The following is a 23,431-nucleotide window of genomic DNA, read 5'->3' on the forward strand; positions in this document are numbered from 1 at the left end:
GTATGGACTTCTCTTGCCAACAGAGGATTTGGGAGCACAGGGGAAAGGACAGGGGTGGGTTTTAGCATGTGCTGTCAGAGACCATCAGGTGCTTCACATCCTGTTCCTATGGGAAGTGGAAGCTGGGAGCCACCAAGTATCTTATTTCAATGATAATGATGTGAAATCCACAGGTACTCCTCACAGTGGTTGTCACTTCAGAAGGTTTGCTCAGTCAGTACTGTATCCATTGTGTTCTGTATCAGCCTGAAGTTGAATCCAGTTATTTACTGCTTCTTTGCCTTTATTTCCTCAGGCAGAATCGGAAATGGCTTTGGATGCAGAGTTCCTGGATGTCTATAAGAACTGCAATGGTGTAGTGATGATGTTTGACATCACCAAGCAGTGGTAAGTGACCTTTACTGGCACCATGTGATTCTCCCTTGTTCAGGCAAAACAAATGACTTCCAGATTTCCAGATTCCCAGTGTAATTTGGAAGCTGATAACCTGCCTCATGAGTTGGAGCAAGCTTGTATCCTTTAAAATAAAAGCTTTATCTTGTGACATGGCTTTTAATACACTCCTCTCCTGGGCTTGTTCCAAACAAGCAGTGTCCCAGTGGGTTGTGTGCTGCAATTGCTGATATGCTGCTAGCTGAGGCTTGATAATTAGTGCTATCACAGGTGCAAAGTGCATGTTGCAAACCCCTGCTCACCAGAACGCAAGGGAAAGAAGGATGCTAAATTCCCAAGAAACTGGAATTAGTAAGGATTGTTTAGAGGCCCCAGGCTGTATTAATCTACAGAAGTAATGAACTGTTGGTTTTACACATCTGAGGAGAGTAAGAGAGATAAGGAATCCAGAGTGGAAAGAGGAGGGGGTTAGAGCTTCTGGTTTATATTTAGGCTGGTGTTGTTCAGGTTTGGTGTGGATCAGTGAGCCTGTGGACAGCTGAACGGAGGGAATCCTTTCCTTCTGCTGACCCCACAGTTTTTCAGGACTGAGTTTGCTGTAGGAGATGTGAAGGTTCTGGTGAAAGTAGATTATTGAGCTTTTGAAGTTGGTTTTGAATAAAGACTCATGCAAACATATTGAGGGTTAATGTGTTTCTCTGATGGGGTAAAGAAGTCACAGACTTGGAAGGACTTTGGAAAAAGAAATTCCTGTCTATTTTTTTCTTTGTAATTTGTGCATGAAACTGCTAACAGAAGGATGTTCCCACTTATCTGCTCTCTCATCTGCTCTCTCCCCTCTGATGAAGGACATTTAACTATATTCTGAGGGAGCTTCCTAAAGTGCCGACCCACGTTCCAGTGTGTGTGCTTGGGAATTACCGGGACATGGGGGAGCACCGGGTCATCCTGCCCGGGGACGTGCGGGACCTCATTGACAACCTGAACAGGTGAGCAGGCAGGGCAGCAGGGCTCAGCTGCTCCCTGCCATCCCTGGGCAGTGACCACGTCCCTGCCGTGTTCCACATCCACGTCACTGCCATGCTCCACATCCATATCACTGCCCTGTTCCACATCCATGTCCCTGCCATGTTCCACATCCCTGCCGTGTTCCACATCCATGTCCCTGCCGTGCTCCACATCCATGTCCCTGCCGTGTTCCACATCCACATCCCTGCCGTGTTCTACATCCATATCACTGCCCTGTTCCACATCCACGTCACTGCCCTGTTCCACATCCATGTCCCTGCCATGTTCCACAACCACATCCCTGCCGTGTTCCACATCCACGTCACTGCCCTGTTCCACATCCACATCACTGCCCTGTTCCACATCCACGTCACTGCCATGTTCCACATCCATATCACTGCCCTCTTCCACATCCACGTCACTGCCATGTTCCACATCACTGCCCTGTTCCACATTCATATCACTGCCCTGTTCCACATCCATGTCCCTGCCGTGTTCCACATCCATATCACTGCCCTGTTCCACATCCATATCACTGCCCTGTTCCACATCCATATCACTGCCATGTTCCACATCCATGTAACTGCCATGTTCCACATCACTGCCCTGTTCCACATCTATGTCACTGCCATGTTCCACATCCATGTCCCTGCTGTGTTCCACATCCATGTCACTGCCATGTTCCACATCCACGTCCCTGCCATGTTTCACATCCACGTCCCTGCCGTGTTCCACATCCACATCCCTGCCATGTTCCACATCCACGTCCCTGCCATGTTTCACATCTATATCACTGCTGTGTTTCACATCCATGTCCCTGCCGTGTTTCACAAGCATGTCATGTGTGCCCTCTGTCCTGTCGCCTGCCTTGGGCTCCCAGAGCTCCCCGTGTCTCACAGCAGCAGCAGCTGACACCATGGGCCCTTTGATCTGGAGCAGATTGTTTGCCATGCTCCTGGAAACAGCACAAGACAGCATGTGCCTGGCAGCATGCGCCTTTCAGAAGTGCTGTTCCCAACAAGTCTTCTTCTTTCTGGATAGTCCTTCTCCTGTGAGAGAGTCCTCTCCCCATAGCACAGCTGTTCTTTGATCCAAGTGATTGAGCTCCATAAGAGCCAGCCAGTGCAGCTGTGTCCTTGTTCTGCCTCTGAGCATCCCCCATGCAGCACTTGCAGGGCACAGCCAAGTCAGATGTCCCTCACCAACCAGACAAGCATTTCCCTTAAGCAGAGATCTGAGGTGCTCTGCTACATGGTACAAAATAGTATTTGTTGGTCAAGATTCAGTAGATGGTACCTTTGTATATAATTTTATGTTCTCAACATATTTTTTTATTTTCCTCATTTCTTATTTGTTTATGCATGTGTCAGGCACAAAGAAATGGTGTCAGTTTTAAGACTTTATCCATTATGAAATAATTTCTTTACAAAAGAATTTCTCAATATTATTTTTTTCCATCCGATTGTGGTTTTTAAAACAAAAACCTTTACTGTGAAATGAGCAACTTGTAAAGCTGTGAGTCCCCGGTTTAGGAAACCAACATCCCAGTGTCCTGACAGAGCATTTCTTAGCCTGACAGGCACGTGACATCGTCACACACCAACAGCCACCTTCTGCCACCCTTCAGTGAATTTTGGCTGTACACAGAATAATGAGTCCAAGCAGAATGATGCCCTGGCTCCATTTGAGGGTGGGGGCTGGCGTGTGGGGTGGCTCATGGTGTGTCAGTCAGTCCTGTGCAGGCTCTGTGGGTTGTGCTGGGTACAGTGTTTTCCTCTCTGCTTGGCACAGGCCTCCCGGCTCCTCCTATTTCCGCTATGCTGAGTCTTCCATGAAGAACAGCTTTGGCCTCAAGTACTTGCACAAGTTCTTCAACATCCCCTTCTTGCAGCTGCAGGTAAGGCAGGGATGTTATCCTGATGTGTTGCGTGTGTGGGACAGGTGGGATTTGCTTCCTTTCTAAGGCAGGAATTTGGTATTTGGGGTTTCATTTGCTGTTAAAGGATCCTGAGTAGATTCTTCTTTTCATTAGAGTTAGTACAACAGAAGTATGTCAGAACGTTAGTGCCTGTGAGTGATTTAAATGTGTCTCTGGTTGCAAGAGGCCAGCTGTCCTGAGTTCCCAATGCTGACCTCTGGAGAAAGGCTCCATTTTCACTGGCATGAAAATGGCATCCAGTGGTGCAGTTGCCAAGTCAAAAATGTAAAATACACACACCTGTTAAACTTTGAATTTCAATTCTGTTCAGTTAAAACTCAGATGAGAAGAGATTTGGCCATTATCTGAGTAGTTCAGGAACCTCTGTTTGCTGAAAATCTTAGCCTTAATGGTAAAGGGCATTGGATATGAGATCCATGTGCTTCCATCCTGTGCACATGGATCCAGTCTCATATTTCCTTCATATGTGAGGATTCTTGGGAGGACTGAGGGAAGGGCAGAGGCTCCAAAGGGTGGGATTCTCATCTGTGGGCCTTTAGAAGATGGGCTTTTGGGGTGATCCTACAGGGGTCCTTTGGGATGAGTAGCTTATGTTTTTTGAGGGCACATATGATGTTGTGTCACTGTTTTCTATTTGATGGGGAAAACCTAGGCAGTAGATCTTTATTATCTTTTACCAGTAATTGAAGTGTATGTGTGTATTTTTATATAAATAATCCCCAGTGAAATGCTAGTTCAGAAGGAGCTGAGATATAATAGTGGATGTTACCAAGTCCTCAGGCTGCAGAGCAGAAAGAACCAGGATAAGAGAATTGAATGTATAAAAGCTCAGTGAAACAAGTCTAACAATTTTTTGAGCGGGAGGTTGTAGAAATATGAGCTGTAAATCCAACCTGCTGTTCAGTGGGGAAGATTGAAATTTGCCAGCATGTTGCTGGTGAAATGTTTGGGTTTATGACACTGCACATTTGAAGGCTTTTGGTTGCCTCCACCCAGTTTTGGGGGCTTTACTTGATGTCAAACTTCACCTAAGATGGGCTGCATTGGTTTCTCCAGCTCCCCTTGCACTTGTGTCACAGGTTTATGGGCAGTGCCTCATGCTGCTCCACAGTAGCTGCCTTGGGGCACTTCACTGCTCCCAGACACTCACTGGGAACCTTGTGTTGGAGTGCATAGGGACCAGGGCTGGCCCTCATCCAGTGCAGCATGAGCTGAAATCTGTAGGAAAATCACATCTAGACTTAATTCCTGAAGGTTCTTCTGGTATCTTCAGAGATCCTTGCCAGCACCAGGCTCCAGAAGGGAGTTTTTCTCCTTGGAGCAGAGCAGGATTAAAGCAGAGGGATGCTGCCTGGTATGAAATGCACACTGGACTCAGTCAGCCTCAGACATTTCTGTGCCTCTCAGCCTGCCCTCCACAGCTCTCCAGGGCAGAGTGGTCCAGCTGTATCCGAGGCTGTCTCTCAGCAGGGTTGGGGTCAGTATGTGGTTTTCAATGGCACATTCCTGTGCTCATTTTATAGTCACACATCTTCTCTGGCAAATACAAGGGCTGAAATCCATACACCCCCAGTTCAGAGCTCATTCTCTTTGTCAGCCTGAGCTCTTCAATTATTTATCAGTTCCTTTCCAGGGGCAGGATTGGCAAATCTGAGGATGCAGTTCAGCTGTAGGTATATCTGGAAACCCACAAATGGCATCAGGTCACCCAGGCCTCTATATGCTGTGTTGGAAGGAGACAGGATTCTGCAGACAGCTGAGATTGCCTTTCCCCAGGAAGCCCTTGCAAGTGCCTTTCAGCTAAAGCACTGGTCTCTAGCACGTTATTTATTCCCTTCTTTGGGGTCATTGCAAAAAATAAGCTGTTTCTTTAATATTTTAATAACCAGCATGATAAAATATAATGTATTTTTTAAAGTGTTTGAAAGTTTATTAGTAGTGATGAATTTATACAAAATTGATTGCATGTCTATCGTTATTAATTATATATTCTCGATTTATTGTGATCTGTGAAAATTGAAATAAATAAAACTGGTGTATGTCTCAGTGCCAAAGTGTAAGGCAAGACACACCACTTGTCTATTAAACACCCTTGTTTAATAGACAAGTCTAATTAAAGTCATTATCAAAGAGCCTAAGGTAAGCACCGGAGAGCAGTAGCCCTTCTGTCTCTGTTTGTTCAGCTAATTTGCTCAGCATGTATTTCACCTGTCTTAGGAAACTGGGGACAAAGAAGCAGTAGATTTGCCCTTTTTTTGTCTCATTTTTGCTTATACTGCATAATATTAAATACTGCAGTAATATGAAATGATGATATGCTTCTGAGTTCTTGATTTTCTTGAATTCTGAAATCTAGAATTTGAATTCTCAAGTCCTCATTAATACTTCTGATGAGGGTAACAACTTTAAATATGAATAGCATATTTTGCTAAATCTTTCTTGTCCGTAAATGACAATAAAGGAATTGGCATTAAGTAATGACTTCGTAATTCCATGCATACATGTTAATTAAAGTCAAGTTTCCATCTGCAGAGAGCACTTGAATATGATGAATAAAAATTACTCAGCAAAGAAAAGAGAGATTGCTCCAAGCTTTTAACACAATGGCAAAGGTAAACGTGAAGACTCTAAATGCTTTGGAAGCAGTAAATTAGCTTAAATGATCACCCAAACACATTTCAAGAAGGGCTATGTCTTCCAGTACATTAGGGTTATCAACTGTGATGAGTCACCTGGTCTTACAGTACAAAATAAAAATTACTTGAACTTTTTTGCTGATTTCAGTCATAGTAGAATCTGACCTGGAAGGCTCAGGCTGTGCTGTGATCATTCTCCAGAGCACAGCACTTGGTGTGGTTTGTGTGAGCCAGATGAGTTAATTGCTCTTCAAACCTGTGCAGTGGCTTGATAGCTTCAAAGTTGTCACATCTGTGAAACCATAATGCCAGCAGCATGTGCATGTAGAGACTGAACACCATTACTTCATGCAAATGAAGTTTGTCTTCTCAGATGGATATTATTCTGGGAATTATGTAATAGATTTCCTTTTGGGCTTTAAATTTGATGGGATCTTTCTGCAGTGAGTTCAAGTGTTGTCAGACAGGGAATTAAGAATTCACCATGGTTATTGATGCTAGCCTTCAAAAATATTTGTCAGAGCAAAGCTGAAATGTACTTGAGGGATAAGGCGGTTATCAAAACAAAAATCTTGGCAGTTTGGAGGAAGCCTGGGCTTTCTCTTGCACATGCTCCTGCCCAGGCAGGGATGCAGCCTGTGGCACCACAGACCTGCTGTTACAGGAACTGTGCAGGGCTGGGAGTCAGCAGCGCAACTCAGCACAAGCTGGCCCTGCTCCTGTGCCCCCCAGTGCACAGGCAGTGGCAGAGGGAAGATTGATGCCCTCAGGCACAAACACGTGGCTTTTGGCTGCACTGTTTGGGAGGTGAGCTGATGGGCAGGGCCAGTGCCCAGCTGTATGCCAGCCAGCTGTGTCTGAGCAGAGGGAATGGGGCTGTGGGGCAGCATTTGCACCACTGACAGCTGTAGTCTTGTCCAGGGGATCCAGAATGGTGTTTCTGCAGGAGTGGGTGCTGTGTCAGCCCTGCAGGGCCACAGCCCTTGGGGGAGCTGCCTGTGCCTGTGGGTATCGATCTCTCCTTGCTGTCGTCTGGATGTCGGGAAGAGGGAGCCCTTCCCCTCAGCTGAGGTTTTTGTTCGAGTTCTGTGGGAAATGTGGGAAAGGAAGGGCTGAGTGGGGCGGTCCTGGATTACATTAGTGCAGTCAACTGACTTTATTGCCCATTGAAAATGGGCTAGGGTGTCTGTCCCCCATCTGTGGAACAACAGCTGGAGACAGAGGGGCAAGGACTTCCAAAATGTCACTGAGTTGATAGGTTATGCTCCCTCATCTACCCCAACAGCAAAAAAAAAATTATTGGGAGGCTTTGCATTCAGCTGGGTCCTGCTCCCAGAGGGGCTGATCTAGCACAGAGAAAATCAAAAGGCCTGAATGAATAAGTTGCACAACTGATCTCTGCAGGGGCTGAATCCTTTCTCCAAATGTAACTGGTGCTGTGATGTCTGAAATAACACATTATTGATTTATGGCTGAGAATAGCTGACAGAACCAGGTGCTTCTTTACACACAGACTTCATGGATTATCTGCTTTTTATTCACTTTCCCTATGTGCTCTGTATTTAAATGGACACCATGATCAGGGCCAGGGCTCCTGTTGCACGTGGTATTGTGGTAAAGTAGTGACACAGGATCTTAGTGCACAGAGATCTGTTACAGTGACCCTTCTGCTCAGACCCAGCTTGTTTTCCTTTCCTCAGAGGGAGACGTTGCTACGGCAGCTGGAGACAAATCAGCTGGATATTGATGCAACTCTGGAGGAGCTGTCAGTGCAGCAAGAGACTGAAGACCAAAACTACGAACTGTATGTCACTGAGCTGTCTTTTCTGCTAACTAACTGCTGCTTTGGGTGTCACATGAATGTTGGGCAGTCCCAGCTGTGGCATGTGGCCAGGTTGAAGGGTCTAGCGAGTAACATTTAGGGATCCTTTGGATAAAATGTTGCTTTTGGATGTCATCACCTGAAGAAAAGCATGCACCTGGGGATCCCTGTGAAAGGTCTGGTTCCTACAGGCATGTGACTGGGGAGGGCAGGGCAGGTGGGGCTGAGCAGCACACCTGGAGCCAGCACATGCTGAAGTAGATGAAGTGCTGGAAGGAGATATTTTCCATCTCTCAGCTGCTTAGCACGCAAGTTGGTTCCTCTCCTGGCTGTTGCACTCCTGTATACTTTGTGTCTTATGACAGCAGAAAGTAATAGCAACTACGCTGCTGTCTTTTGTTCCCTTTGAGCACTTCTGAACTCTTTGGTGTATTTCTGTGTCTGTTCTGCACCCTGGCTGCTTGTAATGGTGTTTGCCAGCTTTAGCCCCATAAAGCCAATGCACCTGTAGCACAGTGAACAGGAATTCATGTTCTGTAAATTCCCATGACAAGGCCTTTATTGCAGTGATGTGCAATCCAGAAAAGTCAGCCTCAGAATGTATTGAAAAAAGATTATTTACAGGCAGCTTTTGTTTGGAAATTGGAATCGATGATTATGAAATATTCATGCACAGGCTTTTGGACAAGCATTTTTCAGACCAAGTTTCAAGGTTCTATAACCTTGTTCAGCATGTTTTCCTTGGAGGGCATTGAAATACCCCAATTCACACAAAGAATGCTGTTTCCAAAGCATTCACCTCATTCTTCTCCTGAGGGACTAGTTAGTCACCTCATGCCTTCAGCACTTCTGTTGATGTCCCTACTCAAAGGACTGGGCTGCGTGGGCTGTGCTGTCAGATTGTTTTCATGCTTTTGTTTGTACTTCTTCAGTAATGGGAGGATACTTAATAGAATCAGGAGTTGCCAGAGCTGTTTCAAATTCACAGCACACAGTCTTTCTGTTTTGTCACCTCTTGCCCTTCCAGCAGCTTTAGTGTGTGCTGGGTCTCCATATGTGTCACTTCAGCTCACAAATCCAGCAGAAAAACAGGTTGGATGGGGCTAGGAGCAGCAGTGAAAGGTGTCCCTGCCTGGGGCAGCAGTGAAAGGTGTCCCTGCCTGGGGCAGGGGCATGGAATAAGGTGAGCTTTAAGGTCCCATCGAACCCAAACTAGTCTGAGACTCTGTGACTGTGAAATCTGTCCTTGCTATATCTACCTCAGGGTTGGTCTGTGTTGGGCTGGCTCTGAGAAGAGATCTTAGATCTTAAAAGCAGCAGCAGCAGTGTGGTAGTGCTGGAGGGGTGGCCAGACCTCCTAGTTCCAGTAACAGGTATTAGATTGGATCATCCTACCCAGTGTGGCCACACTGCCCTGCTGGGAGGCTGTTGGCACTGTCAGACTGCCGGTTAACTTAACATGGCCTCAGAAATATCAGAGCCTGACAAAGGAGGAGTTGATGAAATATTAAAAGCAAGACTTTTCTCTAGGATTCTGGTTTAGCAAATAAAGTGACATCCTTATGCAGCTGGCCAGCTTCTGCATGTTCATATCTGTACTGAAGCCAAAGTTCTTCACTCTCAGAAAATAGCACTTCTTTAGAGAAAGGGCTTTAAAACGCCCCTGGATGCTTCCTGGGTAGAGGCACGGATCCCAAAAGAAAAGCATCAGGGAGTGTCATATGTCAGTACTTTGATCACACTGACTAAAGAGAGCTATTTTGGGGTTTTTAAGGTTTTTCTCTGTACCCCAGGTAGAAACAGAGAGTCTGTTTGTTTAAATGGCACCTCTGTGGGACAGATGAGCTGCAAAGGGGTTACTTCAGCCCTGGAGTTGAAAGGTATGCACTTCTTACACTCAGTTTTTATCCCTGCAGGAGGTCTCCAAGCATGAGTTTTATAGCCAAAGACCTAATTTAAAGAAGTACTCACATTCATATGTCAGAGAGCCCAGGTTTGGGTAAAGCCACAACCTTAGTAAACAGTTTGGGCTAGGAAACAGAGTACATATGGACACAACAGTGTGTGATGGAATCAGAGCTTGCAGCATGAGGGAGGTCTGCAGTGCTCATTGTTAGGGCTTGGGAAGGTCCTTGCAACCATGCTTGTCAGATGCCCCTCATTTTGGGATTACCAGGTGTCCTGGTTTGAAAAGACAGGTGCCTGCTAAGGAAGGCAGGAGCCTCCCTTGAAATGGAAAATGCAAACCCCTCCCTCTGAATTATTATAATTTTGAAATTATGGAGCTCTCAGGCAAAGGTATTGGAGTAGGAGTAACAGTTCTTTATTAGGGAAAAAAATAAAAATAAACAATGTAGTAATACAAAACGACACTGGCAAAGTCAGACCATGCCCTGCCCCCTGTGTGTCAGGGGGTGTCCCAGCCCCATCCCAGGGGGGCTCAGCCCTCCTGCAGTGCCAGCTGTGGCTCTGCTGCAGCAGGGATCCTGCACAAGGGGGGAGTTTTCCTCTGCAGCTCCAGGGCTGCTGCAGATGGGCCTGGGCTCCCTCTGGCCATGCAGGGCAGCAGAAAGCTGCTCCTCTGGCAATGCAGGGGGCAGAGGCTGCTGTGCTGTGCCAGGCTCAGATTGGATCCAGGTAGGAATGCTTGGCTCCTGCCCTGGGCGCAGCATCTCCCCATGGGATGCTGGCATTGGATCAGCCCTGCAGGGACACTCAGTGGCCATGGACAGCAGAGATCTCCTGGAGGGAGGGTTGGCTGTGGGAGAGATAAAGAAAACTGCCCCACCTGGTTTTAACAGGTGGCCCAATGAAGAGAAGATAACTGCCCCACACCTAACAGATGGCAGTAGAATACACACCCAGATCTTGCATTTTCCAAACTAAGACACCAGGTTTAATGTGCTACATCAGTGAATGTCCAAGTGAGCACCTGGTACATTGTCTGCTGCCGCTGGCCCTGTTGTGTACAGTGTGTGTGTTGGTGCAGTGTGACTTGGTGACCCTTGACAGATCACAGAACTGTGGAACCCTTAGGATTGGAAAAACCCTCTGAGATCATCAAGTCCAGCTGTTAACCAAGCACTGCCAAAGCTGCCACCCAACCATGTCCCCAAGGGCCACATCCACATTTTTCAAACACTCCAGGGATGATACCTCCACCACTATCAGAGCCGTCTGTTCCAAAGTCTGGCTGCCCTTTTTGTGAAACAAGTTTGCCTAATATCCAACCTGAACCTCCTCCGGTGCAACTTGAGGCCTCTTTTGCTTTTTCCTTTTTATTGCTTGGTAGGGGAGCCCAACCGTCCCCTGTCATACCTCCTGTCACGAGGCCTTTATGTTAGCTGCTTCAGTTCAGACAGCACTGGGAGTTCTGCTGTGGGTCACCCAAATTGCACAGTAAGGGGAGATGACCACAGGTGTTTGGGGCCACAGGCCCTGGTGTGGCTGCTGCAACACTTCCTCAGAGGCCATTCCTGCTCTCCTGCCATAAAATCAGGGCACAGAGCACAGCGAGGTGACAGCGCTAGGACATCTCAGTTATTCACCCCTGTGCAGTCTGGTAGCTACTCTGTCACAGTGACCAGTGCTAAATTTGGCTCAGTGAGAACTGAAAGAGAACAAGAACTCTTCCTCCTGCTCCAGCGGGGGGGACCTGAGGACAAAACGTCACTGATGAGAATGTGGATCCCAGAGACAACACGAGGTGGCACACGACGCTGCCTCTTCCGCCTTACGTAAGCCAGCCTGGGCAGGCTCTGCCTGGATGTGCCTGTGGGAGACACAGTCTGCTTCCAGTTCTTTCCCAGTGCTTAGGCTCCTCACTGCCTGACACACCTCTGGATCTGGTACTGTCCCTGTCCTTTCAGACTTTACATCTTCAACGCTGCTAAAAGAACATTTCACCCATTTTTGAATTCTTGAATTCTTATTAAACAAACAGTAATGGCTTTTATGATGTTCTGAATTTGTACCTAATTTGCTCAGTTTCTTCATTTTTAATTGTACCCAGCTTATCTTCTGTTTTCAAGGAAAACTTGTATATGTTCAATGTGCCCCTTCCCCCACACAGGGATGCCAGGGCTGGGCAGCCCTTTTGGTGAAGAAATTTTCCCCAATACTCAACCTAAACTTCCCCTGGCACAGCTTGAGGCTGTCTCCTCTCACCATGTGGGTGCCAGGCCGGTGACTGCAGACAGGTATTTGGGCTCTCTTGCTGAGGACTCTGCTTTGGGGAGACACATTCCCCAAAGAGACAAATTAGTCACTGCAGAATCATTGGCTGGGGGGTTGGGGGTTTATTTGCCTTTTTTCCACATTGAGCATAGCACTTAATTTCAGGAAGACCGTGGTGCTGAGTAACACCCGCACAGCAGCAGGAGGAGCTGCTGTTGGAGCTGTTCTCTGGCATCCTCCACTGTATGTGAATACAGGTCTGGAGTGACACCAGCTACAGGCTGAGTTACCAGATGGGAAAGTAAAACCCACTCCTGCTTTCTCTTCCCCTTGCCCCACTTTTATCTCCTTCACTTGCTGTGAATCTTTGTGGTCATAAGACTGGTCAGGAGCCAGCCTGAACTGGAATGGGACTTTATCTAGGTCATATTTTTTGGGGGTGCTGCATTAAGAATTAAGTGCACCTAAGCCTGTCACCAGTCAGTCTTGCTTGAGAAGTGGGGACATGGAGCATGTCCTGTATTTTATGGAGCAGGGAGTTACCCTGCTGCATCCATTTTGTCAGGTGGAAAACAGGATGACAGCAGGAATTAAACCTGCTTGGCCGTTGATTCTACATGCAGGGACCTGGGCTAAGGGGATTGAGGCAGTAACTTTAACGAGCCCAAAACAAACATGTGAAAATTAACCCTTGCTAACCCCAGTTAAAATTGTCATCCAGCTGATTAATCTTCATTTTCACAATTAATAAAATAACCCAAAGCCTTTCTTGCCATATGAACAGTTTATCACAGCACGTTAGAACGAGGAGCCAAAAAGCTTTAGGCTGCTCCCACCTTCAATATTAAATGAACACAAGCACTGACAATTTTAGGAATTGTGAGGCTAACAAGTCCTTTTGTGTTTGCCCTGGGGGCAGAGCAACAGTAACCTCAGGCCCTGATGAATTTTTCTTCCCACAGAGTATGCTCATCTTTAAAATTGCATAAAAGTCTCCTCTTGCGAGCAGGTCCAACCACCAGTGAATTATTCAGGAGTTTGAGGATGTTTTGGACTTGTTACTTGGTCTGTAATGGAAGGATTGAAAGGCAAATAAGGAGCCCCTGTGAGTGAGGACAGATGACCCACCTGGACATGCACAGTATATTTGCAGTCTCTGTATCCCAACGGAATAAAGGTGCTCAGGTGTGAGTTCACCTTGTGCTTTAGTAGGACTTGGTCTGCTACCTCCAGAGTGGGCACAAAGCTGTGTATTCTACAGTGAGGTTTTGAGGGAGTCCTTTCCCAAAGGTCTGATGGATAGAATGAGGAATGGACAGATTGTGTAGAATCTGAGAAAAAACAGACACATGGCAGGTTTGGCCTGGTGTGTTCCCAAAACAGCCACACTTGTGCCTCCGAGGAGTGTGTGTAAAGCCAGAGAAAGCATTCATGCATTATGTAGTATTTTCAAAGTGTGGAGGATGCTTAGACACCTCCATCCTGGAAATTACTGCGAGCTTGCTGGCAGCATTTAATGTGTGCTGGTTTTCCACCCACCTCCCTCACAGAAGATCTGTCTGTAAAAACTCAGCAGAGCTGGTTTCTGCAGCCTGTGTGGATAGAACCGGTGTCAGACCACCCTGATTTCCCCAGTGTCACAGCACAAGGCTTGGCCCACGTGTCTAGCTGGTCAAGGTGACATGAAGCACACGTGTCACAGCTGTCCTCAGTGCTGTGCTGGGGTAGAAGTCTGTGTTGTGCTGTCCCCAGATAACCATTTGTATCTTCCTACTAAAGAACTTGCTGTCTCCTGTTTTTATGCCCTTCACACCCCACAGGTGACTAAAGGTACAGGAGCACAGGTGCAGACAAAGCCTGCATGTGTTTTATGCCCCAGTCTGGTTGTGCTGGAGGGAAGGATGACACTCTTTATACTTCAGTTATGTAGTGGGATTTTTTTTCCTCCAGCTCTTAAATTTCATGTGTTTCTGGAGGAAAAACAGGTGGTAGTCGCAGCCTTCCCTCCCTCTGGAGCTGGCTACTTTCCCAGAACAAAGCAGGTTGTTTCCAAAATGGGCAGCTTTGGCAGAACCACGTACAGTAAATCTTTAAATACTCTGGTATTGTTAAGAGTTTTCTGTGCTTTGTTGAGTCCAGCTTTAACTATTCTTTGAGCTTCATATTCTGTATACTGATGTGACTCTATACATTCTTTGTGTCTCGTTGTTTCCAGATGTTCAGTGTACAATCATCTTATTCTACCTGAGTTAGCCAGTTGCCTCGATGGTGGGATTCAGCAACTTGAGGCTCAGAAGTTGTTCATTCTGTTTTCAAACCATGTTGGTGATTTAGGTGTTCCCACAGACAGTCAGGAGAGCAAGTACTGCTGGCAGCAGTACCTTGGCTGCTGGGTGCAGCAGTGCCCAGGCTTGCAGGCTTCCATCCAGGATTGCTGTTGCTATAAACAGGAGCACGGGTGTGTGTAGGTCATCTGGATTAATCTCTCCTCACAGCTGGAAGGCAGGAGTCTTTAACACTGAGTGGGTCTTGGAGGAGGAGGAGTGAGTACCACAAAGCAGAGCTGTTCAGTTCTCCTGTCTTTGGCTCACCAGAAGGCCTGGATCAAAGCTGAGACAGGAGGAATGGCAGAATTCAGCACTCAGCATATGTGATGTGGAGCTGAGGAGTTATACATTGTACACAGGCAAAGCTGACAACTTTGTGGGCCATGGCAATTCACTTGGTGTGGGGATAAAGAGCCTTACCTTTGTTGGATGGGGGCTGAATGGCAGGGCCTCGTGGTTTGTCTTTCCCACCCCACAGACAACGTGCATGCTCTGCTTGGAGGATGCGGTGCCATGGCCCCCCTCCTCAGGAAGGGAGCACAGTGATGGACAGGTATTGAGCACACACTATCGTGTTCCTGCAGCATGTGTGATGTATTGTGCACCTTCCAAACCAATCTGATGCTGTCTCCACAGAGCTCAGTGCAGGAGTTAAACTCCTTTATGTTTTTTCTCTGGTGCATGACAAATCCATGCATCATTTTCAGTGGAACGTGTTGTCGCGCAGCTCGCCCCAGGAGAGGGAGGATGGGGACTGGATGCTGCATCACATACTCTGAGCTCAGCTCTGCCAGGAGCTTATGTTGGTGTAGCCAGTGTTCTGGGTGGAATAGGCACATTGTCTTGGCCTGGATCCTGGTGGAAGCATCAGTGAGAACACCACAGCATGGCACTGGTGTGGGTGCCTTGACAGTCTGCAGCTTCCTTGTGAGGGACAGTGGAGGTGCAGCACCGATCTCTGCTCTCTGTGATCAGGGACACGACCCAGGGAATGACTGGAGCTGCATCAGGGCAGGTATAGGTTGGATATCAATAGACAGCATGTGACAGCCAGGCTCTGGCGTGGTTGGGATTGCAGTCCTTAGTCCAGACTTCCAGAATGAGCGAGGCAAGTCTTTCCCAGCCATTCTCCTGGGGAGAACTGGGAGCAAGAGCACTTTTCCTTACCCTTGAGTAGATGACAATTTTGTTTGTACTGTTGAATTTCTTCCTATTTCTGTTACTTGAGATCATCCAGTTCTATCTGTATCTTGTCCCTGTCTGTGTTTCCTCACTAATCCTGCTTTTTAGTGCTGCCCTTGATCTCCACTTTACCCAGTTACTTAGTTAGGAAGGACTGCTGGTTTTCCAATTTCCAAGTAACAACTTCCTGAGGCTATTGCTCCCTAGGGCTCCAGACACTGCTGGTCACAAAGTACATTATTTTGTTCCTTAAAAGTATATCAGGTTACTGCCTTAAAATAGGAAATCATATCTCAAGGCTTAGAGTTTCTTAGCCCCCACTGTTTGTGTTCTGCTCAGCAGTTGGTCCAGGGAAGGTTTTGGCTGGCTCAGGTCCCTGAAGGACAAGGTCAGGGGGAGGAGGCTCTCCCTTCACATTCTCATTGCCTGGAGCACAACCAAAGTCTGTCTTGCAGAACCAGCTGAATCCAGAGCCTCTGTGCACAAATTTATTAAGCTTAATGAAATGAGAGGTGAGACTGGGATGTGCTGGATATTACACAGGATGCTTCACTTTGGGTGTCCTCTCTGTATCTCTCAGCCGGGCAGCATGTGGCAGATCTGTTTTTCAGACAATTTAATGGCAAAAACTTGTCTCTGTCCACGTTTCTCTGCACACAGTGTGTGAAACAGGCTGCTGACCCCGTGGGCTGCGGAGGGAGGCTTGGGTTAGGCTTGGGTTTCTTCTGGAAAAGGAAAGAGCTTTTCACTCCCTGTAGTGGTACAGGCTTTAATGTTCTTCCAGTCGGGAACCCAGCCAGGACCACAACCTGCTCCAGTGCTCCTGCTGCTTGGCTCAAGGGCCTCTCACACAGAGGGGGAGTGTGTGCAGGGGAGAGCCTGCATGTGGAGCTGCACCCTGCGAGAAGGGTAATGGCAGTCAGTCTTCTCTGAGCCCTCAGGACAGCTCTTTTCTCTGGATATTCGAGGATTCTCCTCTCAAATCCATTCTTTGCTGCTAAAGAGGTTATTACAGCAGTTTTCTTGAGTACTGTGATTTGTTCTGCAGAATGTAAAAACATGCCATTCCTAGAGCACTTACTCCTTTAGAGACATGTCCAACAACTGACTTCAGGTTGCATTTCAAGCACTGGCATGTTATTATAGTCTGTCTATTCAGAGAGTTTCCAGTACTGTAGGTTTCATCCTGTAGTGCAGAGCAGGTTGGGATACTCCACACCTCAATGCAGATGGGGCAAGTTCAGCTCGTGTGGGTAAACCAGATTTATTGTGACCCAGGGAGTCACAGCGTCACTGGAAGCAGATCCATACCCTCCCAAGCCCAGCTGGAAGCAGACCCATACTCTCCCAGCTCAACACACAGCCAGATGAAAAGGGCTTATATAAAGGAAGGAGAAGGACTTTTTATATGGGCAGGTAGTGACAGGACAAGGGGCAATGGTTTTAAACTGCCAGAGGGCAGGGTTGGATGGGAAGAAATTCTTCCCTGTGAGGATGGGGAGGTCCTGGCATAGGGCGCCCAGGGAAGCTGTGGCTGTCCCTCGATTGCTGGAAGTGTCCAAGGCCAGGTTGGACTTGGAGAAGCCTGGCCTAGTGGAAGGTGTCCCCGCCCATGGCAGAGGTTGGAATGAGATGAGCTTTAAGGTCCCTCCCAACCCAGAGCAGTGTGGGATTCTGAGATTCGCCATTCCTTATATTTGTAATTTATCTTCCCCACAGGTTCCTGGAAATGATGGAAGCCCGAAGCCAAGGACACACATCACCACTGGCAACAAACGGGCAGAGCCCCTCTTCCGGCTCCCAGTCACCCATCGTAGCTCCGAGCTCCGCATCGACGGGCAGCTCCAGCCCCAGCACGCCCCAGCCGCCGCTGCCGCTCACCGCCAGCGCCACCACCTCTCCCGAGCCCGCCTCGTCCTTGTCACCAGTGCCTGCCCCCGAGGCCCCGCAGCCCCCCGCGCCCGCCGCAGCTCCCGCCGCCCCCCCGGCCCGGCGCGGCATCATTGCGCGGCTCTTTGGCACATCCCCCGCGGCCGAGCCCGCTCCTCCCCACGCAGGTGCGTGCTGGCGCCCTGTCCTGGCAGGATGCCACCCATAGGCCTTCCAGTTCTCATTTCGTTTTCTCCCTGCGAGAGGCTGAGCAGACAGGTGTGTGAAGGCCACAGGCGCCATGCTTGTGCACCGGGTGTCCAGGGAGACTTGGGCTGTCATTCTCTATTTTCCCTGATCAACATTTTGGTTTGTCTCTGTTCTGGATGGGGACTGTGCCCAGCCAGAGGGGTGGTGGCTGTAGCATGCTTAAGAGGAAGATCCTGAACGCACAGGAGGCGCTAATAAAATAAGTAAAATGTCAGGTTCTCACCAGGAGCAAAAATACCTCTTGAATAGCAAACAAATGACTGGAGAAGCTATTTATTTGAAGTGCCATCCTTGCACACGTGTGGCAGTCCAGAGGGGCTCCTATGCGTAATGGAGAGAAGCGGAGCACTGGGTTTAAAGGTTATTCAGCCAGAAATGGTCACGTAGGTCCAGGCTCCACAGCAGATGCCCCTCTGGGGAAATCTGCTCCTTCAGAGCAGGTCTGGGAGGAGGGAGCCCTCGGCTGCTGCCTCAGCACTGGTACCAGCTGGAGCAGCACAGCGCTCGGTCCAGAGCCTGCCGGACAGAGTGCCAGGCAGAGGCATCAAGGGTTTGTTGCGTGTAATTTTACTGATCTGGACCATAATTTGCCTGTCACATTCACTTTGTTTGCAGAGCTAACTGGAGCTGCAGAGCTGGCACTGCCTAAAAATCGTGACATGGTTTGAGTCACCCTTTGGAAATACCTTCCCTCTCACACTGGCTCGCAGTGCTCCTGAGACACCCACAGAGAGAAAGGAGGAGGTGCTGGGGACACGGGTTGCAATTTCAGATGTTGAAATGGTCTGGCTTTAGGTCTGCACACAATGTTCTGCATCCTGTGCCTCTTCCCAGATATGACACAATGCACCCATTTTGGTTTGTTTATGACTCTTCCTACCCAGAGAAAATAAAAAAAAAAAAAAAACAGAGAGGAGAGAAGATATTAGAAATTCCTTGTCAATAAAAGCAACCTTTATCATTTTGATCTGCAGAATAAAAGACTGGTCTACTACCAGTCTTACAGTGGTTGGGTTTGGGGCTTTTCTTTTTTAAACTCGTTCTTAGCTTGACAGCTGTTTCGGGCTTGTGACTTTCAGCCCTGATGTCTCGGAATGCTTATGAGCAGTTGCAAAAGGCAGCCAGGAAGAGCTGATGTGTCAGTGTTGCAAGGTTTCAGTGGTGTGCCAAGGCCTGCACCTCTGCTGGAATGTACCCAGGCACCAATTCACTGCAAAGCAGCTAAAAAAATCATTGTTACCAAGTAATACTTGGTTTTTCTGGGAGCTGCTATTTAAGATTTCTCTTGGAATCTTGGAGTAGTAATTCTTTTGGCTGTGGTTTAGCTTGCACCAGTGCTACTCTGTGGCATTAATGGTACTGTTGGTATGTAGAAGTGGTCTGAAAGTTGTGCTAAGGAGAGTGAAATCTAGAAAAAAAAGGCACAAGTCTTGTTTTACCCAAAAGAAAAGTCTAGATGTGAAGTGCAGCATGAGCAGAGGACAAACATTATTGCAAATTCTGGAAATGTTAATCACTTCAGGCTTCTTAGTTATGCTGATTTCATGAGTTTTCATCCTGATACCTTGAAGATGGGGAAAGGTGTTTCTACAAATTAGCTGTATTAAAGTCACTCTCTATTTGAGGTAGCTCTTGAGCTTTTGTTTACACAAAGCATGTAAAAGTACAATGTGAACAATTCTGCCTTGGACAGTTACAGCTGAAAAAAGCAAGAGGATAGGAGAGAGGGTGAACTGAACAATGTGGAAAAGGTAAGAGAGTAGTGAAGGGACATCCCCCAGGAGCAGTGCACACAGCACAGGTGTAATAAAACCTGTGGTACAGTCAGTCATAGCATTCCCTGGAGAGTAGAGCCAGGCCTTGCCAGGGAGGTTTTCAGTCCATCCAAAAGCCTGGGTCAGCCTGGTGCATTCTAAACCACAGCACCATGATCTGTGAATGCCTTCATGTCAGACTCTGGGCTGGTTTATATCCTGTTCATAACTTTCCTCTTCCCTTGCTGTGGAACCAGGGTCCTGCCTCATGGCTGCTGCCACCCTGGGCAGTACAGATCTGGAAAAAGCCAATTTCTGTCTTGCTTGTGGTCACACCAGTCTTTTACATCTCCTGTTGCTAATGCAGATCCTGCTGCTGCCACTCCTCCCCCCAACCCTGCAGCCCCTGCCAAGGTACAGAGCGTGGAGGACTTTGTTCCTGAGGACAGCCTGGACCACAGGTTTCTGGAAGACCCAGCACCACAGAAAGACAAAGGGAAACCACAGCCCAAACACCGTGTGGATAGTGAGAGGTAAGAAAAGGAGGGTGGCAGCAGGGATGGCAGGTGCCCAGCAGGGACACACCTGGATGTGCAGCCTGGCTACCATGGTGCAGCCATTCCCTGATTCCAGAGCAGTTAGCTGCCCCAGAGCCTTTCTGGCTGTGCTATGCTCAGTCATAGCATTCACTGTTTCCCATTTAGTGACACACACTGCTCCCTGGGAAGGAAGAACATCACAAAAAGCAGATTACCACCTTCCTGGTGATGCTGTTTTGCTTTGTGCTCAGATTAAACTGGGCCCTTTGGGTCATGAAGGGATTTTCCTTCTGGCCAAACACACCAAATCATTTGAGATATTTTCCTTCTGGAACATAGTGCACTTTGCAGGGATACTATGTTTTGCTTAATGAATATTTACCTTCTGCAGAGGCACAAAGTGTGGCCAAATTCCTCTATGACTTGGTAATGTCATTCCTGAGGCACTATAAATGGGTTTGGGGTATGGTGGAGGACACTTGGGAGCCCTCTGTATCTCTGTGGGATTCTGGAAGGAAGGATGGAGAAAGTCATGCTCCTTTGGGAGTGTCACTGCATGGTTGCCTGCAGAATTAAAAAAAATTCTTAGGGGTGCCTTTCTTTTTCTCTGTGTCTAGTGTTTCTTCCCAGAATTTTCTCACTAAATTGGAGAGACACAGATTTGATGGATGATAGGGAATGGGTTGGATATTCACATGCAGAGAGTAGTGATCTATGGCTCAATGTCCAGTTGAAGATGGGTGGTGTTCCTCAGGCTCTGTACTGAGACATGGACTTCATCCATGAAACAGGGGGATTGAGGACACCCTCATCAGGTTTATCAACAACACCAAGCTGAGTAGTGTGGGTGACACTCCTGAATAACAAGATGTCATCCAGAACCTGGAAAACATGAGAAATGGCCCATGGGAACCTCACGAGGTTCACCAGGGCCAAGCTCAAGTTGCTGTACCTGGGTTGGGGCAACCTCTGGGATCAATCCAGGCTGGAGGGTGAAGGGATTTAGTGCAGCACTGGAGAGAAGGACTTGGGGGTGCTGGTGGGTGAGAGCTGGACCTGCCCCAGCCCTGAAACTGGGCTGATCTCCAGCATGGGCAGCAGGGAAGAGGGAGTTCTGCCCTGCTCAGGTGACACCCTACCTGCAGAGCTGCCTCTGGCCCTGAGGGCTAGCATCAGGAGGACGTAGAGCTGCTGTAGAGAGTTCAGAGGAGGCCATGGAGATGCTCCAAGGCCTGGAACCCCTCTGCTCTGGAGCCAGGGTGGGGGTGTTCACCTGGAGAAGATAAGGCTCTGGGGAGATGTTATTGGTGTCTTTCAATATTTAAGAGAGGATGAGGACAGAGATTTTAGCAGGGTGTATTGCAGTAGGACAAGAAATGGTGGTTTTAAACTAAAAGAGGGGAGATTCAGACTAGGTATAAGAAAGAGGATTTTACAACAAGAGTGGTGAGGCCCTGGCACAGGTTGCCCAGGGTAGTGGTGGATGCCTCATCCCTGCAAACATTCCCAGTCTGGCTGGATGGGGCCCTGAGCAACCTGATCCAGTTGAAAATGTCCCTGCTCAGTGCAGGGGGTTGGAACAAGCTGAGCTTTAAGGCCTCTTCCAACCCAAACCAGTCTGTGAGTCTATAATTATCTCCTCAAAATGGCAGAGCTGTGCTTATGCCATGAGCAGTAGTTTCTCCTTTTTTTCCCCTTTTTTTCTTTTCCTGGCTTTGGTGTTTTTTAACCAAAAAAAAGAAAAGGGAATTGTGTATACTGAACTGCTCAGACAAGAGGATGTGCAGGGAGCTGTCTGAAAGCAGACTGTCTCTTAAGAGGTGACCTAAGCATATTCTTAGGCTATGTATCTGTTGCTCAGAATATTCCTTGCCTGCTGCCTCTTGTCATCAACAATGGATTAACTGGAGACTAATTAAGTGTGGACACTGCTCAACTGTGAATTCTGCCTCTTTTAACATCCTTGTCAAGACCCAGTGTTCTCTACTTCAACCACAGCAGTCTTAAATCAGTGCTGTTTGTGAGGCTCAATGCCTGTGTAATGCAGGTCAGCCTGAATCATCATCCCTTGTGATGGCAGAACACGTGGATGTTTTATTAAAACAAAAAAAAAAAAAAAAAAAAAAAAAAAAAAAAAAAGGCAAGAAAAAAGTGAGGTTGCTGGCAGCATGCTGGCCTACAAAGTGTCTTGCTTGTGGCTGTGGCAGAGCTGAGATATTTTTCTGGGTTTAACAAGGAGTTGTCAGAAGAGCCAAGCCTGACCTTCTGAGGGGCTGGGTCCTGAGGTGCCCTCAGAGCTCTGGAGCTGCAGTTCTGCTGTGGTTGAGAGGCTGATCCTTCACAAAGGTTTCTCTGCTCCAGAGTGTCAGTCAGTGGAAGCAAATAAGTGTTAAACTGTATAAAAAAATCTAACTTGTTGGACAGGGGTGAGAGAACCCTGCAAATTCACACACTCATTTCTCCTCTGCAGCCTGGCATCCATGGCTTGCTCTGGTTTCTTCTATATATCATGCAGTTTTCTTAGTGACCTGGCAATTTTCCATTCTGTTTCTTGCCAAAAAAAGGCCTACTAGAATAAGCCAGAGGTGCAGAAATTCAGAGATGAGGATGTGGTTCTGACCATCACCTGCAATAACAGGTTTCTTTCAGGATGTCACTCCCAGCCCCACAGTAGCTAGGAGCAACATTCCAGTTCTGTAAGCACTGTCCTCGAGAATCAGCTTCTGCTGCAGTGAGGAGGTGGTTGTAATTCCCATAAAATCTGCTGCAGAAATTTATCTCTGATCCAAAGAACACAGTAGATCTGTGGAATCACTCAGACCTTGGGGAGATTTTATTGGTTTCAAAAAATGGAATCCTGGAAGCTGCTTTTCCCCTGTATCTGAGTGAAGAACAAGGCCTGAGAATGACCCAGCAAGATGCATTAAGGTCTCGTGCTCATTTTGAAGCAGATACCTGAGTGTTGAGCTTACACAGCTCACCAGCATGCCTGGGTGTGCTGTAGCCAAGGGTAAGCTCCAGGACTGAGTGTCATTGAAGATGTGGCAGAAGAGTGGGCCATGTTTTGAGAATTTGTGAAATTACTTGTCCTACCCAAGAGGAATGGCCTTGTCGACTGAGCATGAGTCCTGCAGGGAGCTCTGGGAGCACCTCAGTGAAATGAGGTGCATTCACAGGGTTGGAGGCAGCTTGTGCCCATCCAGTTCAACCTCCCCCTCCTCCTGGGCTGCTCAGAACTGGTTTTCCAGAACCGTTTCCAGTTGGATTTTGAGTATCTCCAGAGAATCCACAACCTCTCTGGCAACCCACGCCAGTGCTCAGGCATGCTCTCAGTGGAAAAGTGTTTGCTTATGTTTGTGGGGAACCTCCTGAGTCACAGTTTGTGCTCCTTGCCTTTTGTCCTAGCACTGGGCAGCACCAAAAAGAGCCTGTCTCTATCTTCTTTGTACCTCCTTCAGCTGTTTAAATAACTTTATAAGGTCTTCTCAAGCCTTCTGCAGGCAGAGCAGTCCTGGC

General features: G+C 47.7%; 1 protein-coding gene across 1 annotated transcript in view; it reads left to right on the forward strand.

The window, feature by feature from the left end:
- RABL6 (RAB, member RAS oncogene family like 6) overlaps window positions 1–23,431 on the forward strand; it is a 54,082-nt gene that overhangs the window by 19,328 nt on the left and 11,323 nt on the right. Inside the window, exons 5-10 of the mRNA XM_058818164.1 lie at window positions 296–387; window positions 1,242–1,382; window positions 3,193–3,298; window positions 7,677–7,780; window positions 17,203–17,540; window positions 19,744–19,909. Of these exons, the coding sequence (XP_058674147.1) occupies window positions 296–387; window positions 1,242–1,382; window positions 3,193–3,298; window positions 7,677–7,780; window positions 17,203–17,540; window positions 19,744–19,909 (947 nt within the window). The remainder of the gene's footprint in view (window positions 1–295; window positions 388–1,241; window positions 1,383–3,192; window positions 3,299–7,676; window positions 7,781–17,202; window positions 17,541–19,743; window positions 19,910–23,431) is intronic.

Source organism: Ammospiza caudacuta, chromosome 21 (genome assembly GCF_027887145.1).
Source record: "Ammospiza caudacuta isolate bAmmCau1 chromosome 21, bAmmCau1.pri, whole genome shotgun sequence".
NCBI lineage: Eukaryota > Metazoa > Chordata > Aves > Passeriformes > Passerellidae > Ammospiza > Ammospiza caudacuta.